At 47.0% G+C, this 17,745-nt stretch overlaps 1 protein-coding gene across 2 annotated transcripts in view; it reads left to right on the forward strand.

Annotated features, from left to right (window-relative positions):
- Prkce (protein kinase C epsilon) overlaps nt 1-17,745 on the forward strand; it is a 475,888-nt gene that overhangs the window by 292,046 nt on the left and 166,097 nt on the right. For both annotated transcript variants that reach the window (XM_076833998.2, XM_076834000.2), the window contains 3 exons: nt 2,203-2,237; nt 3,519-3,604; nt 6,738-6,867. In XM_076833998.2, the coding sequence (XP_076690113.1) occupies nt 2,203-2,237; nt 3,519-3,604; nt 6,738-6,867 (251 nt within the window). The remainder of the gene's footprint in view (nt 1-2,202; nt 2,238-3,518; nt 3,605-6,737; nt 6,868-17,745) is intronic.

The following is a 17,745-nucleotide window of genomic DNA, read 5'->3' on the forward strand; positions in this document are numbered from 1 at the left end:
GATAATCTCGATAAGGAAAGAGCATTGCCTTCCTTGAATCTTATCACAATGCAGAGCTGACAGGCCCTTGAAGGATTTGATAATGACAGCAAGAATTTCCTCTAATAAAATAGGTTGTAGAGGGTTTTCTGAGATTTCAAACTCTCGCTGAAATTGAAAAATAATAAATTTCAGATAAAATAAATTCTACTGTGTGTATTGAAAGAAATAAAATAGAAAATAAGCAGCATTATGTCTTTATCTGATCACAGAAGTCTGTTCCAATGGTTAAATGTGTGTGGGTGCTTGGGAAGAGTGAATGGAAAGAAGAAATTGGTTTTTGGGGCCTCTATGCTTAGGATCATAACATATTTAAGGAGTTAAATTTTATAATTGATAATATGGTTATATTTTTAGGAAAAGCATGACTTTTAGAGGGACAAGCTGAACTATTTACAAATTAGCTATGATGTCTGGAATTTGTTTTTTAAAAAAAATTACCCTGGGGCTAGGGTCGAGATGAGGTGGAGCAGCCCTGGATTGGTACTTGGAGCTGGGCAATGGGTATGTGAGGGCCCCTTATATCCATTGCTCTACTTTAATATATATTTGAATTTTTCCATAATTAAATGAAAAAATACCTGGTTGCTGATCTCTGTGATAGAAAGCAGTTTTCAGTAACTTTCTAACCTGGTGGCTTCCAGGATGCTGAGGGTCTAAAAGGAGCAAGAACGCAGCAGCAGTGTTTGGAGTGGCTGGGAAGGCTGCCTGGGGAGGTGGCACTTCTCCCTTCACACTTAGGATTCTGATAGGCAGAGAGGAGGAGGCCATGGGCCTTATGAGTGGCAAGGAGGATATGGAACACTGGTCTTGGGGTTGGAGGAGGAATTTTCATCAACGTCTACACATGCCAGGTCCTATTTTTAGGCACTGGAAATATTTAATTAAATTTCCCCATTATCCTATGAACTGTGTAGTATTAACTCTGCTAACAGTGCTGGCACTCAGAAATGGAGAAGAGACTAGTCCGATGTCCTCTAGCTGGGGAGTGTCAGAGGCACAGTTCCATTTCAGGTTGGCCTGACTTTAAGGCTGATGCTTTTCATGACATCCCACCAGGCTTTCTGGAAAATTCTCTGAGCGTCTTCAAAGCTGGTAGTGACGTGGAGGACACCTATGGATCCAGGCTGGACAGAGCAAGGGAAGTTGAGTTTCCTAGTAGAGGAGATTTGAATTGGGCTCTGGGGCCCTCCTGGTTCCTGAGGTGTGTCTCTTGTCTTACCCTCATGGTGTTAACAGAACCAGCCACTGAGGTGTTTGTGGACAGCTGAGATGACACAGCTCAGGGGAAACCTGCCGGAAGCAGAAGCAGTGGCCTTTCCAGCTGTGACACTTCTCATTCCCCATACCCATTTACCATCTGAGTTCCATTGTTGGTATTTCAGACGTGAATAAAGTGGTTGGTCTCACAGGTTCAGGTCTCCCCTAAGCCTGTGGTGAACATCATAGCCCTAGGTTCCTGGGGTGTGGCCCCCCAATGACTTTTGGCTCCCTCTGCTGGGCTGATCTGGAACTGCAAGAGGCTCCCTGACCAGCTCTTACAGGTAGACGGAGGACAGGAATAAGACTAGGTTGTTTTGATTGTTCTGTTTCTGTGTTGACTTCCAACCTTGCCCTGGGACCCTCCTCTGGCCATGGAAGGGATCTCTAATTTTGGCCTTCACCCAAACGATAGATTGAAGCATTAGATGTGACCATAGACTGCCTATAACCCTTGGTAGCCTCTGGGATGCTCAAGAAATGTCTGCCAGCCACAGCCCTTCTCCACCATCAGAGAGTGAGTCCTGGCACTGCGAGGTGAGAATGTTTAGCTCATCCGTGAAGAAGAGAGTGTTGAACTGTCCAAGGCCTTTCCAGAGTCAGCAGGGTCATTTGTATCTTTCCAGAACACTGCTGCCCTCTCTGGCATGGCTGCATAGGAATCCAAGCCCCAATGCTGACAGACCTGACGCCTTCTGCAAGCGTTGGGCTACCCTCCAGGGCCCCCTGGCAGCAGGCATTTTGAGGCTCCCTGAGAGAGGGGGAGTGACATTGCACAGCTCAGCTGGCTCTGTGGCACTTAATACAACAGGGGTGGTGACCACAGTCAGCTGACCGTAGGTGTTTATTTTTTGACCTTTAGTAAAATTGTGTTTTCTTAAAGAATTGTCTTCTTCTTTGCAGGGGCGTCATAGGAAAGCAGGGATACCAATGTCAAGGTAAGAGGTCTTTGATAAACTAAATCTTTGGAGGCCCTCGTTGGGTCCAGGTGACTCTCACTTGTGGGAGGTGTGTGCCAGGTTGATGACACTGGGACTCTGCAGCATTTGCAAGCTTGTCGTTCCCTCTAGGAAGCAGGACCCTGCTAGCTTTGTGCCTGCGTGGTCACTTTCAAGTATGGGAGGTGCCTTTCAGGTAACCCCCACCCGCCAGGCTTACCAGCAAGCTCCCAATTCTCCAGAATTTTGTGTCAGCGGTAGCAGGCAGCACTTTGATCTTTCCCAGTGAGACATGATCCTTCAATTAGAGACTCTTTGGAAACCCCACTTGTCCTGCTCTGGGTCTGTATGTCCTATCAGCGAGTGCTTCTCTTTCTCCCTGAAGGAGCTCCCTCGCCTGCTTGTTTGAGTCAATATCTCTGAATGGTTCTTGCCGATTCTCTTTTTTTTTTTTTTTTATGTCTACTGTGGAACCGCTAACTCTTAAAACTTTAAAGCTCACTTGAAAGAATTGAAGATTTTTTTTTTTCCAGTTAATTGACGACAAAAGTAAGGTTAAGTTGTACACACGTGGAGCATGGTAACGCAGGGTGGTCATGCTGAGCTTCTGTGTGGTGGGAACAGGGAGCCCAGCACTGTCCAGCTTGGGTCTCTCCCATCAGGGAAGCTCGAGTGGGTTCTGTTGGAGGCTGCCGTGTCTTTTGTGTACAAACAGATAATTACTTACCTCTCCAGCCACCAGTTGCCCATGACCTTACAGACAAAGCTAGACCTACTTCTTGACAAGTGGAACATTTAAAGTTTGGGGTGTAAGAACACAACCCAGTTAAAAAAAAAAAAAAAGAAAAGTCTAATAACTTCTATTCCACTTGCTAGAGTTCCTCTTCTCACATCAGCCACCCTGCCACGACTTTGGAACATGGGAGACAATACACCTTCAATGGACAGGGCTCCCTAGGAGAGAGGGAAGGAAGCTGGTCCCCAGCCTCAGCAATGCACAGTGAGAAAGTTGCCCAGTCCTCTCAAAACTCACAAAAACTGCCAGTGTCCCCTGGACATGACTGCTTCATTCTTCTCCAGGGCATTTAAGAAACCTTCATGGCTTTGGTGGAAAAATTTTTTGGAAATAACTGCATTGAGGGCTTTACGTATTAAATTAAGACTCGGTGGCAGAAGGAGTATGGCTCTCCTTGTCCTTCACCTGAGCCCTAATTCCATCTTGGGATGAAGACTTTCTTCTCCAGCCATCACTCAGCCTTCCTATCTCTTTTTGGTTTGCAGTTTGCACTTGTGTCGTCCACAAGCGATGCCATGAGCTCATAATCACCAAGTGCGCTGGATTAAAGAGACAGGAAACACCCGATGAGGTAAATATTTGGAACATTGGAATTCTGTGCTTTCTTCCCTTTGCTGCCTCCAATACAGTCCCCAAGAAAGCCTTATCTCTCTGAGATCCTGCTGCCTTCATTGTGTTGATCACAAATGAAGGGAGTTATCTAGAGTCTTCCGGTGCTAGGCACATGCCATGGAGTGAGCGCAGCTCCCAGTTGATCTGATGCAAGAGCTGGCAGACTCCAGAGCCGAAGTGCACAAGGAAAATGTGAATTCCTTTATTTCGTTATCTCAGTGTAACACAGGCATGGCCAAGTGACGTAGGTACCCAAGACTCCATACGGGTAATGAACAGAGACAGACAACTCAGGAGCAAGAAGCTTATCTTTAAGGGGGTGAATGGGGAAATAGAGTGGAATGAACCATCCCAGGAACTTAAGAGGCAGACATAACCAGGCTGATAATCGTAACCAGCATTCACTGGGCACTTGCTCTGACTTAAATACTTTGGCATATGTTATTGAATCCCACAACAACCTTAATGGCATAGGTGTTATTATCATCTGCATCTTAGAGCAGAGAGACAAGAAAGCACAGAGAGGTCAAATTAACTTGTCCCAAGTCACACAGCCAGTATGTGAAAGAGCTGTGTTCATGTCCAGGTGGTCTGTTCTAGAGTTTTAGCCCTTGACCTCTGCACTATGTTGGCGTCTTAATCTTTGAAACTGGTGTTAGACTGGCTTTAGGGAGGTGGCTAGGGATAAGGAAGCATGAAGAGTCAACAGGGAGCCAGGTGTCCCCTAAATGAGCAATTGGAAGAATGATTTTACAACGAGCCCTCCAAAGGAGGTGACAGGTATGATTATGGGCAGCACAGGTATTATCTGTGTTCAGAACAGTTGATTTCAAAGGTGTGCTTTTAATTCAGAGTGAAATACATACTGTATAATCATAGGTCACTGGAGTCAAGGGTCAGAGAAAGACCCTGAGTAGATTTATAATCATCTGGGTTTAGATTCAGGTGGGCTTATAATTTGGCTTCCAAAAGGAGTGACTATGAAGACCTTATACCTACTTCTTAAAAATGATTCAAAACCAGGTACAGGGGCACATTCCTGTAATCCCCAAACCTCAGGAGGCTGAGGAAGAAGGATCCAGAGTTCAAAGCCAGCCTTAGCAAAAGCGAGATGCTGAGTAACACAGTGAGACCCTGTCTCTAAATGAAATACAAAAAAGGGCTGGGGATGTGGCTCAGTGGTTGAGTGCCCATGAGTTCAACCCCCGGTACCTTCCCCCACAAAATAATAATTCAAACAAAAAAAGATAATATCTTTGCATATAAGACATTTCTTTTCTTGCATCTCATGTTGCTTCCATGCCATCTTTGGAAAGCAGCAGGTGGCAAGGCTGACACTGAGTCTTCTGTGCCCTGAGGGTAGACAGAGCCCTGAGTGCTACAGTTGTTTTCAGAGAGTCTCTTGGCTTGGTTAAACGAGCACGCCAGCACCTGGGTTTCCTGACTCCTGGTCTATGGTCAGAAACCAAAGAGCATTGTTGCTCTTATTGCTTTTGCAAGAAAATGAAAGAAGGAAACGGCTTGCCTGCTGCCTGACTTCCTTCCTTCCTGGAGACATTCCACTGGGTACCGATTGGGCACTTCCTATATGGCAGGCATTGTGCCAGGTCCGTAGAAGCAAAGAACACATGAGTCCTGTTCTCAGGGGCAGGAGTGCCCATCAGGTCCTGCCCATCAAGTCTCATCCTCAAGGAACCTCTGCAGGCTCTAAAGCTTTCCCTTGCTTCCATGGAGTGAAAAGGCCCATGAGAGTCATGCAGGTCGAGATGGTGACTTGAAATGCATGGCACCCAATTGACCTGCGACCTACTTCTTCCTTCTCTCTTTCCTGATAGATGAAGTGGTGGAAAGTCTCCAGTGAGCTCTGGAGACTCCAAATTTGGTGTGTGTCCAAACTGTCAGGGACTGAGGAAGAAGGGCTTTTGGTGGGGTCAACTGCCTGTTCCTGGTGCACCTGCCACCTGCCACCATTATATGTTTCCGGGAGCCAGTGTCCTTCAGCATCAGCGTATCTGACCCATCAGGGTGGTGACTGTGCCCTCTGTCAGGTGCTGCCCATGGAGACTGACCTTTGAGTTCCTTTGTGCAGCCACCTTCTGTGCCATGCCTGTGTACAATGCGTCTGTGTACATGTGCACCACAAATACGTGCGGCTCCGAACACCATGCCACCAGCCCTCCTTCCTCTCAGCAGGTCCTCTGCTGATGGGCCTCTTGGGGCTTTTGCACCTGAGCTCGTGACCAGTCTCCTTCCCTGTCTCGTGTCTGCTGTGTCAGGCTGAGGACTCACACCCGTTCTGCACTTCTATGGTGTAACCAAGGAGTGCACTGTCTCTGTGTTTGTCACTTTATTCCTCTCTTTCGATCTTACAATTCTTTTTGCCTCTGTTTTCTGTGAGTCCTGCTCACCCTCTTTGTGTCTTCTGCAGTGCGTGTGGGGATGGAAGCCTGTCCTATCAGCTGATCAGCATGTTTCTTAATCTCACTGGGCCTTAATTTCCTCACCAGTGAACTCAGGGTCATGATGGTCCTACCCCAGAGAGTGGTGGTCAGATTTCACTGAGCTATGATGCCTGGTGTGTGGTCAGCACAATACCTTAGTGTCTTAGAGTCCATCTTCATGCAATTATTGCTTGTTCTAACAATGACCCTGGTTTCCAGGACACTGCTGGTTTGCACAGTGCTTTACAGGCTCCTTGTGTCCACCATGAGGCTGCCAGAAGCCACCTGCTGGGTGAGGCCTCCTTGTGCAAAGCAGTTCTGAAGGCACACGGTGCTGCCTCGAGTGGCTCAGGTGTGAGGCACACCACTGCCATGTGATGCGACTTTGGAAGGCCTGAAGTCCTAGCGGGCAGCCATGGGGGAGCAGGCCGGGCCTTGCCAAGCCAGCCAGTGCAGCAGGCGAGGACCTGGGGCCATCAGGAGTGAAGGCGGGGCCCAGAGCAGGCTTTCTTCATCTGGTGTCTCAGAGCCAAGCCTGCAGTGGCACATGCTTTCTGGGGAAGAAGTTCCATGGGAGTCCCAGTGATGAGGCTCTGGGCCTTGGAGGAGCTGGAAGCCAGCCGGCTGACTCTGTGCTTTGCCATCCCGCAGGTGGGCTCACAGCGGTTCAGCGTCAACATGCCCCACAAGTTTGGGATCCACAACTACAAAGTCCCCACCTTCTGTGACCACTGTGGGTCCTTGCTCTGGGGCCTCTTGCGGCAGGGTTTGCAGTGTAAAGGTGAGTTGCTCCCTGCCCTCCCCTCACCCTCCGTGTGTCGGTGTCCCCTTTTTGTAAAAAACAAAACAAAACAAAACAAACTTTGTCTGAGCCTGGACAGCCAGTCCCAGGTTTGGCTGGAGCACTGAGCACAAGCCCTTTTTGGCCCTGGTTGCTGACCATGCACCTCTGTTACGACTCTGTGCAGAGGCCACCTGTGACTGCACGGAGGGAAACATGGTGGAGGAAGAAGGCGTGACCCGCCTCTTCAGACTGTTACTGAGCTGGGGACAGAACAAGCCTACAAAAGTGTAGAAATAATGTAAGGGGTATCCTGGAGTAGGAAGGAAGACGGGCTTTTGGACTTAGGCTGTGAAGTAAGTAAATAGATAGGAACTGGGCTTTTCTCTCATGAGCTCCCTCTTGGAAGGAGCCAGGCTAGGATGCTGTCACAGGAGACATCTTACTGATCCTTCACAGGCCTTGACATATGTCATAGTCTCCCCATGTCCCCAGGGAGGAAACTGAGGCTCAGAAATGAAGTCATTTGGACACACTACACAGCTTAACAGAAGTGGGACTTGATCCTTGGACCCCGAGTCTCAGGTTCCTCACTCTGTCCCTCCTGTCCCTCCTGTAAACTGTCTGCTCCAGTGAGTATACTGGGTGGTATAAGGAATGGCACATCATATGGGAACATACTCTGGGAACCTGAATGAAGAATTCAGTTTTATAAGCTGGACTAGCCTATAGTAAGGCTAGACTGTGAACAACCATGAACCATTGGGTAAGAAGAGTGCATGGAGATTATTTTCAAGTAGTACTTATTGTTTGTACTGGATGTATTCATAAATTCCCAAGGTGGGAGGATTTTTAAAATAGGTCAAGGATAAGGAAATAAACTGAGGACATGAACACATTAGTCATTGAAAGGATCCCAGTGAGAAATTATAAAAATTGAAAATGAGGTAATGATGGCAGTGGAATAAAGAGAATAACTTAAAATTTTTGAAGAAGAGTAATTTGTTGGACAGAGTGACCAGATCCCACCAAGGATAGTGATGTGTTCACAGAGATGGGGACTGCATGAGGGAGGACAGGGCTGGAGGCAAAATGGTAGAATGGGTTGGGGATGTGGTCACTTGAGGTGCCTGTGGAAATCAACATGGAGGTGTCCAGCTGTTTCTCATGGAAACCTGGGGAAGAAGTCTAGACTGGGCATTGGGATTTGGATTTGTCAGTATCTGGTAGGAGTTACAACTGTTGAGTAGACGTCATCCTCATGGCCAATGCTTGAGTGGATGGAGAGAAGAACCAAAGATAACACCTTGGGGAGCTGCGGTGGCAGTTGCCAGCATCCAAGGATGAACCTGCAAAGCCCATGAGAGGGAAGGACCTCACAGATGGGGGTGGGGAGTAGCGAACAGCGGCATGGTAGGAACCAAAAGTGTGAAGAGTATTTAAAAAACATTAAAAAGGAAGTGATGAAGGATGCCAAGTGCTCTTGAGAGGTTTTCTAAGGTAAGATGTGAAACAGGAGATTGGATATAACAATGAGAAGGTCACCACTGACCTCAGCTAGAGCTGTCTTAGTTGGTCAGTGGGATAGAAGCCCATGTGCAATAGGTTAGAGTAAGAATGGAGGGAGAAATGTTTTCAGAATATTTAGATAATCAGGAATAAAGTAGAAAAGGAGACTTTGTAGAGTCAGAAGAGAGAAGGAACCATTGATACAACCAGGGCAGAGACCAGGTAGGGGAGAAAGCAAGATAGCCTCACCAAGATGGCGGGGAGGTTGCAGACCAAATAGGTGCAGGTGCCTCTCTGGCGTCAGGATGGGGTTTCAGGGCAACCCGAGTGGGCAAGTCATTGTGTGCGCTTTGAATCTATTGACATGAGATTTCTCTTATTTTCTGAAATGGGGGGAGTCCTTTTCGAAGTTGAGGGGAGAACTGGAATTTTGGGAGAGGGGCAGAGAGGGTGGCAAAGATCGGGAATAGCTGCTATGGGGACCAGAGACAATGCTGGTCCAGCCCAGGAAGCAGTGCCGACTGTTGACACATCTGGGTTCCTGGTGACCTTCCCAGCATCTCCAAGGGGGGTAGTAAAGCCTTCCCTGTCTCCTCTCCTGTATCCTTTCGCACACACCACCTTGAACAGAACAGGGCCCACCTGAAATCCTGTGGGTATGAGGTGAAATGCCACAAGGGATGAGGAAGGAAAAAAATGGATCGGGAATCTCAGATGATTTTTAGCAAAGAAGTGAACACATTTCTGGAAGGCTGATGGGGGTTGCCAGGAAACATAGAGCCTGCTTTGGATAGGAGCCTGATGAAGTGATGTCTGGTTGTTAGACAAAATAGTAATCATTAATGTAAATGAAAAATCTAAATGAAGATACTCTCATCCCATAAATATTAATATTTTAAGTAAGCAGTGCACACACCCAGGTGTTGCTGCTAGGACTGGGTCCCTGGATGACTCTGGAAAAAGGCAGGGCCCAGGGAGGTGTCCTCTGTTCTTTCGGCAGGAAGTGTCCCTCCCTACACCTGCTCAGGTAAAGGAGGAGAAAGTGGGATATGTGATCACAAGACCCCAGGGGAGCAGGCATGGGGTGGGGCCACTCCGGAATTAGGAAATAAAGGCTTTTCATTCATTGTCACCCAAAGTCCAGAGTTCATATGAAAGTTCACTCTTGGTGTTTCACATTCTATGGGTGTAGACAAATGTATAATGACACAGATTCAACCTTAGAGCATCATACAGAGTCACCTGTCTGCCCTAAAAAATCTCATCTATTTATCTTTTCCCATCCTTTCCTAAATGCCAGTCTTCTTGGTCATGGCCATGAGTCCAACATGACCTGCTTCTGCCCAGACCCAAGGCAGGGTCTGCTGCTCTGACTACTAAGAACAAATCAAGATACAGTGACCTGTGTGGGAGCCCAGTGAAGCTGAAAATTAAGCCCAGGCACCTTGGTCCCGTGTCTGGCTCGGATCAGGGCCCTCCCCTACACTCCCTGCTCACGAGGCCCAGCTGGATCTTCATGGCTGCTGGACCCTGCTGGCTGGTCGTGCTGGGCTGCAGCCTTGCTCTCCTGGTGCTGGTTGCATATCGGCCATGTGGTTGCTGCTCTGTGCTTCAGCTTTCAGGCCAGTCCCATTCCTTGGAATAGGTTCCAGTAAAACAGGTTTCTTAAGAGTTTGAACCCAGAAGGAAGGACCCATGAGATTGTCCTGGTCACTCTCCCTTTAGCCTACAGTTGACCATGTCACCTAGGCTCCAGTATTGTGTATTTACTCTCTCACAGACTATCCCTGCTTAATGAGAGCACATTTACAGTTGTGCCTTGTTTAAAGGTAGAAATACTTCTAAGAGTTGCCTGCTTAGGAGATTTTGCTTGTGTGCAAACATCATAGAATATACTGATGATCGAAGGTGACTTTAATGTCACTGGGTGATATAATCCTGTGGGACCACCATTTTTATGTGCTCAGATGTTGATGGGCAGACACATTGTTAGTGACTGTCCTCCCGTTTGGCAGGGAAATGGAGTACTGGAGAGACTGGTGACATGAACAAGGACACAGGGACTGGTAGGGGACAGGCCTCTGTCTCTAGGTTGTTCTTTCTCTGTCCTCGGCCACAGAGGGGCCAGACCCTTGGAGGAGATCACACAATTGCTGGGTAACTGGGCTCCTTAGCCAAGGGCAGAAAAGCACTGGCACCCAGTGTGCAGGTGGGAGACCTCATCCCTTTCTTTTATCCTCGATGCCGGCGTCAGCCCTGTCTGAGGCTCTCCACCTTCGTCCCTGGGCCTGTCTGAGCACCGCAGCCTGAGCAGGATCTAGAAACCAGCTTCCAAGGCTCAGGTGCTGGGTCACGAGGCTCTGGGGCATTTGAACGCTTGGGTTTGTGACTTCAGTCCTGCCCCCTCCCCTAGCCTTACTCCCACCTGCACAGCAAACCGGTCTGGGCTCTTTCCCTCCTGTGTCTCAGTTTCTCAGCTGACACTTGTGGTTGGTCTCCCCCACCCCCAAGGGAGCTTCCAGTGCCTCAGAATTGTTGTTTCCTTCTCCAAAAAAATTATGGGGTTATCATGATGGGACACAGCCCACCCTGTCCCCATTTGTCTTCTGCTCCAGCTCCCATGCTCACGTCTCAGCCCAGCCACCCTGAAGTCAGCAGTTGCTGAGGGGCAGTTTAACGAGAGAGCCAGAGCTCCTTCCACAGCTTGAAGTCGCCTGCAGGGCCACAGGGACCCTCCTTTATCACAGCTGTCCAGGGGGCTCTGTGGTTGCAGCTCTGTGCTGAGGTGGGAGGAGCATGTGCCTCAGGAAGGCCTGGCCTGGGAAGTCCTTCTTGGCCTCTACCCCTCTCTGAGATCCATCTTAGTAACTGTTCTGCTCTAAGGCTGCGTTCACAAACTAAGGCACAGTGTCACCTGCTCTCTAGGACATAACACGTGACAGAACCCTTGGGGGGCTGCAGCCTGTTGAGATCCAGGCTGGGAACTGGAGAAGCTGTCCTGCCCCAGTTTGGTCACTGTCTGCCTGGGTGATCAAATGCAGGTCACCTTAGCTGCCCCCCAGTGCCCTCCTGCCGCCCAAGGACAGTAATGAAAGTAATAAAAGCAGAGTGACCTTAGGTACATACCTCAGGGGGTGGCTATGCAGAGTCTCCCTCCCTCCCTTCCTTCTTCTCTTCCTTCCTAAAAAAGAAAAAAAAAAAAAACTATTTTGGATATTTAAAAAACAAAAAACTTGAAAAAAAGATTTTTATTCTCAACATTTTTGAAAATGTCAGTCCTTTACTGTTTTTTGAATAGCTAGACCCCTTGTCACAACTTCAAATTTTATTTCTATTTTTATAATTAAAAGAGCATAGTAATATACAAATACACCCTCACTGTAAAAGATTCAAGCAAAACTTGAGAGAGAGAGAGAGAGAGAGAGAGAGAGAGAGAGAGTGTGTGTGTGTGTGTGTGTGTGTGTAAGAAATATTAAAGTTTTCTTTATAGTCTCTTTGGACTTCCATCCCTAGACTTAATTTCTACTAAAAAATTGTTAGGTATTTTTTGAGACTGTGTTCACTTACTTCACAACACTTACACACTTACACACACACACACACACACACACACACAGAAAGAGAGAGAGAGAGTTTTAGTATCTATTGCCGCAACTTAGTGATATAAAACAACCAATATTTATTTTATGAGTATCTGAGGATCAGAAATCTGGGTGCAGCTTAGCTGGGTGCTTTGACCCAGCAGTCTCTCCGGAGGTTGAGATCAAGCTGGAAGTGGGGGAAGTGGGGGCTGTGCTCTCATCTGGAAGCTTGACTTGAAGAAGAGCCACTTCCACACTCATTCATGTGGCCCTGGCAGCCTCCGATCCCTGCTGGCTATTGGCCAGAGAGACCGGTTCTTGCCAACGTGCCTTCATAAAGCAGCTCCCAACCCGGCAGCTGGCTTCTGTCAGAGCGGGCGGTCGAGAACATAAGAGGATGCCCAAGGCTCTAGCCACAGTCCTTGTAACCTCATCTCAAAAAACGGCATCTCATCGCTTTTGGCATTTTCTACCTAGAAGAGAATCACTGAGTCCAGCACACACTGAGTGACAGAGGGTCACCTGAGGGTGTGAATCCCTGTGGATGGGGGGGTCACTGGGGCAACCCTAGAAGCTGCCCACCAGAAGCACACACATGCCCCCCCACACACACACAAATGCCGTCCCCGCGTCTGTGAGGGCTACGCTGAGCACCCGTTTAAAAATGGACACTCTCATCTCTCATCTTCCATCACCCTCCTCTGCCTTCTTTTTTACTGTGGCCCTTAACCACCTTCTAATATCCACATTACTTATTTATTACATCTATGTTTCTCTCCCCCATCAGAAAACAGGCTCCACGAGGGCAGAGATTTGTGTGTGTTTCTTATTTGCTGCTATTTCCCAGCATCTAGAAAGTGCCTAACACATTGGCACTCAACAAGACATTTGTGAATTGAATAAGGCTAGGGATGTGGGTCAGTGGTGGAGTGCCCCTGAGTTCAATCCCCAGTAGCCCCACCCCCGCCACACAAAAAGCGCCAAGTCTTGTTTTGGTGGTTGAATTACGTAAGGAGGACATAAATAAGGGCACTTTTATTTGTCATGTGTTTGTTGCTCAACAAGCCATGTGAATTGATCACTCTCCCTTCTTGTGCATTGGTATTTAATTTTGCACAGTCAGCAAAAATTCGTATGTCATGTCATTGTTTGGGATTTCAGTTCCCTGACATCTGCTGGGCTCTGGACTGACAGTTTCCATTTGTGCTGCTGAAATACTGCTAACTTACATCAAGTTGGAATACACTCAAAGGCATTTTCACCCTACTTTGAGTAAGGGCTTCATTGAGAACTTGGAGATAAAATATGATTTTAGTCTTCTAGGAACTTCAGTAAGAAGAATACTCCCTGAGCATTAAGTTAAATAATAGACCACAGGTCAAGTAGTGAATCCAGATATTAATGTGAATAATTCCTGGGCAAGAGAGGCCAGTACAGCTAGGGTGGTCAAGAAAGGCTTTTGTGGGGAGCTGGAGCTATACTTGAGGGTATAGAAAGACCTGGAAAGGTGTGGGGGGACCACATCACAGGTGGAGATCAGGAGAGAGGGAGCAACTCAGCATTCAGAACTACAGTGCCACAGAGGGCTCTTGGTTGGTTTTGAGCCTCTTCCAGTGGTGTCTGGCAGTGCCCAGGGACCATGACGAATGTCCCCTTTACATGTGGAAGGTTGATACAAGATGTAGTTTTTGAGGAATTCTGGGGAGCAGACAATTGGCCACTCATTCTGGTCTCTGAAAATGAGATTAAAGCCAGGATTGCAAAAAGGAGGGTCAAGTTAATAGGAATCCTTCTAAAACAGGCAAAGCCTCTAAGGACAATGCAGTCAGACTCCCAAGTCTCTTTTTGGGGACATTTGTCCCAGTATGACTCCAAGTGACCACCCCAGGATCTCCTATCTCCCTTCTATCTGGCACTCTGCAATCATCCCCTCTCCCAACCCTGCCAACATCCATTACACAATTCCTGTTTCCAATTGTTTGCTGTCTATCTCTGAGCATAGGGTGGCTGATGGTAACCTGCTATGAAATCCAACCATTGTCCTGACTCATCTTCAAATTAGACTAACGTGAGGAAATGTTTAGAGGTAGGTGTGGTGATGCAGACCTGTCATCCCAGCTACCGGGGAGGCTGAGTCAGGAGGTTTGCAAATTTGAGCCTGAGGCTGTGGACCAGTGGTATAGCCTCCCCTTGCTTGAGAGGGGGCCTTGGTTCTACACACGCAAAAACTTCTGCAGCGTACATGGGCCCAACTAATCTCCTCAGGCATGACTTAGCCATTGTCCTTAGAGACTCTGCTTGTTTTAGAAGAATTCCTATTAGCTTGACCCTCCTTTTTGCAATCCTGGCTTTAATCTCATTTATGCAAAGGGTGGAAACATGGAAATGAAGTCTCTCCAAAAGGAGATGAAGGTCCCTGTGCTCAAACCACAAGCTGATCTGAGAGGACTCTGCTGCTGAAGCCCCACCCCACACATAGTAGGTGCTCAACAAATAGATGGTGACTAACTGGGTAGTAGGGCAGGGTTATCCATTTGTAAGAGCCCTATCTTGGTCAAGTGGTTCTGTTTCTCCTCGGCACAACTTCATTTGGATGAGACCAGTACAAATGCATGTTAACAGGCATCCTAGAAAAAGAAGCCTTAAAGGGCAGCTTAGGGCTGGAAGTGGGTTGGCAGCCCAGGATTAACAGCCCTTGGCTTCTGCCATCTCCATTAGTGACGGGGTAGGGGCGTGGGGGCAGTGACATGCGTAGCTCATTTGACCACATTAAAGTGAATGCTCCTCAGGTTTCTTTTGGTGCCAGCTGGCATGTCTACTTTCCTTTGCTGGTCTGCAGCCTCCTGGTGTCACCTGCAGCCTCCAAAAGCCCATGTTCCCAGTGTGGCTGCCTGAATCATCTTGCCCTCTCAGTCCTCAGCCGGCTTAGCCCTCACCTGCCCAGACTTTTCACACCACTTTCAATGTCATTATCTCATGTCATCCATTTTAACTGACATGTGATTAGGATTTTTAAAACCTATTAAGGCAACTACAAAGCTTTCCTATGGAAATATCAGGGTTTTAAAAAATATGAAACAAAGTCCTCTAAAAAACATTTTCTACTTTGCTGTTCTGCCAACTGGTCACCATCGACGGGTTTGACATTCCAACACTAGAGGGCGCCAGTGGTCAAATTATACGGACTCTTTGCACTTGCCAGGAAATTCTCTGAAAGTGGTTTCTTCCTTCTTGTCTTTTCTAATGTTTCACAAAAAGCCAGACCAGGGGCTGGTGGGCAGAGCAGGGAAGGTGAGTGCATGTCCAGCGGCAGCTGTAGCTCAGGGGAGTGTGATGAGAATTCCGAGCAGTGCCGTTGCCTGGAGTATGCCAGTAGCCCTCGGCCCTAGGACTATTGGCCAGGCATTATCAAGAGCTCCCCTCGTCCAGTCAGCTCCATGGCTAGGTGGGTAGAGCTTTCTTCTTTGTTTTTGTAATCTGAGAAAGCCACTCTCGTACACGCCCCCCCCCACACACACACACCTTTAATCCATCTTCTATTGGGTAGCTCAGTTGATTTCTCCAAACCAGGCTTAGGGGCCTCTGTGCCCACCCTCCCTCCAGGCCGATGACCAGGTTATGCAGGGCAAGCAGGAGGACTGGGCCAGTCTGCATGTTTCATTCTAGGAACAGCTTTGTGTTTTCTAATTGTTCTAATAGGCATTATTTTTTTACAACAGTTTTAGGTTCATAGAACAGAGATTTCCCTTATGCACCGCCCCCCCTCAACCCAGGCATAGGCCTCCCAACATCATTATCCCACACCAGAGTGGCACACTTGTTACCAACTGATGGACTTCCCTCACCATACCATCATCATTCAAAGTCTGTAGTTTACATGAGGGCTCACTCTTGGTGGTGTGTAATCCCTGCCTTTAGACAAATACATAGTGAAATGTATCCACCATTATAATAACATACAGGGTAGTTTTGCTGCCCTAAAAATCTTCTGTGCTCTGCCTATTCATCCCTACTTGGCAGCCACAGAGCCTTTTACAGCCTCTGTAGTTTGGCCTTTTCTATGGGGCCATGTAGTTGGGATGGTATCATTTGGAACCTTTTCAGGTTGACTTCTTTTACTTAGTAACGGGCATTACGTGTTCCTCCATTCCTTTTCATGGTTTGATAGGGCATTTACTTTTGAGATTAAATAATATTTCAGTGTCTGGATGGACCAAAGTTTGTTTCTCCATTAGCCTACAGAAGGACATCTTGCTGGCTTGCAAATTTTAACAGTTATAAATAAAATTACTTAAAATATTTGTGTGCAGAATTTTGTGTGGACATAATTTTTTAATGCATTTGGGTAAATACCAGGAGTGTGAGTGCTGGAGTACATGGTAAGAATATGTTTTGTTTTATAAGAGACTGCTAAGCTGTCTTCCAAAGAGGCTGTACCATTTTACACTCCCACCAACAATGACTGATTTTACATTCCCACCAACAATGACTGAGAGTTCCTGTAGCTCTTATCCTCACCAGTATTTGTTGTTGTCAGAGTTTTGGATTTGGGCAATTTTAATAGAATGGATCTAATAGTATTAATTTGCAGTTCCCTAGTGATATATGATGTGGAGTATCTTCTTGACTGCTTATTTACCATCCGAATATCTTCTTTGCTGAGATGTCTTCTCCAATCTTTTCCCCATTTATAAAATTGGGTTGTTCATTTTGTTATTATTGAGTGTGGAGAGTTGGCTGCTTTGGATAACAGCCCTTCATAAGGTACATCTTTTGCAAATACTTTTCCCTCAGTCTGTGGTTTGTCTTCTCATTGTCTTGACAGTACCTTTTACAGAGCAGAAACTTTTAATTTTCACGAAGCCCACCTTATCAGTTATTTCTTTGGTGGATCACATCTTTGGTATTGTTATCTAAAATGGCATGTCCATACATAAGGTCCCCTAGATGGTCTTCTCTATTAGCATTTACAAGTTTCGTTGTTTTGCGTTTTACATGATCCATTTTGAGTTAATTTTTATGGTAGGCATAAATTCTGAGTCTAGATTCAGGGTGTTTTTCTTTGTTGTTGTTTTGTTTCGTTACTCTAGCACCATCTGTCGAAAGGACTGTGTTTGCTCCTTTGTCAAAGATCAGTTGACTATATTTATATGGTTCTCTTTCTGGACTGTCTGTTCCATTCCATTGATCTATTTGTTCTTTTGCCAATTCCACACTGACTTGATTGCTATAGCTATTTGGAAAGTGAAAACCATGAAGATGTGGCACCTATTAAGGTATTGTTTTAAATTCCCAATTTGATCATTGTAACATGGCCTGCCATCTCTCTCTCTCTCTCTCTCCGTAAATTATGCTTTTTGCCTTTTAGTACACCTAGTAATTGTTCTTGGAAGCCTGACATGCTGTACTGGGTAGAGAATGGTGAAATATGCCTGTGATGGTAGGGAGTGGGGACAGGGGAGGCCTCCCATGGTCATCTGCATAGACCTCAGTCTGGTAGTGAGCCTGTTCCACCGTGCTGCCTGTCCTCCCCTGACCTCTGGAGGTTTGGCATGACTAGAGTGGGCTGGAGTGGGCATTTCCTTACTCCTGGGTCAGTTAGGATCTGATAAATCCCCGATAGTTTAAGCTCTCATAAAATAGTTTCTCCTAAGGGCAGGTCTTGTTAAGAAGAGCAGAATGTTCTGACCTGTTTGGGAATGGTTTGTCTTCCCCTCCCCCTGTTGAAAGCATGCAGAGATCTTCTTCTAATTGCTGTGGCGCGTCCTGTATCATGTGACCCCCGCAG

This window comes from Callospermophilus lateralis, chromosome 14 (assembly GCF_048772815.1).
Source record: "Callospermophilus lateralis isolate mCalLat2 chromosome 14, mCalLat2.hap1, whole genome shotgun sequence".
In the NCBI taxonomy this organism is placed as follows: Eukaryota; Metazoa; Chordata; class Mammalia; order Rodentia; family Sciuridae; genus Callospermophilus; species Callospermophilus lateralis.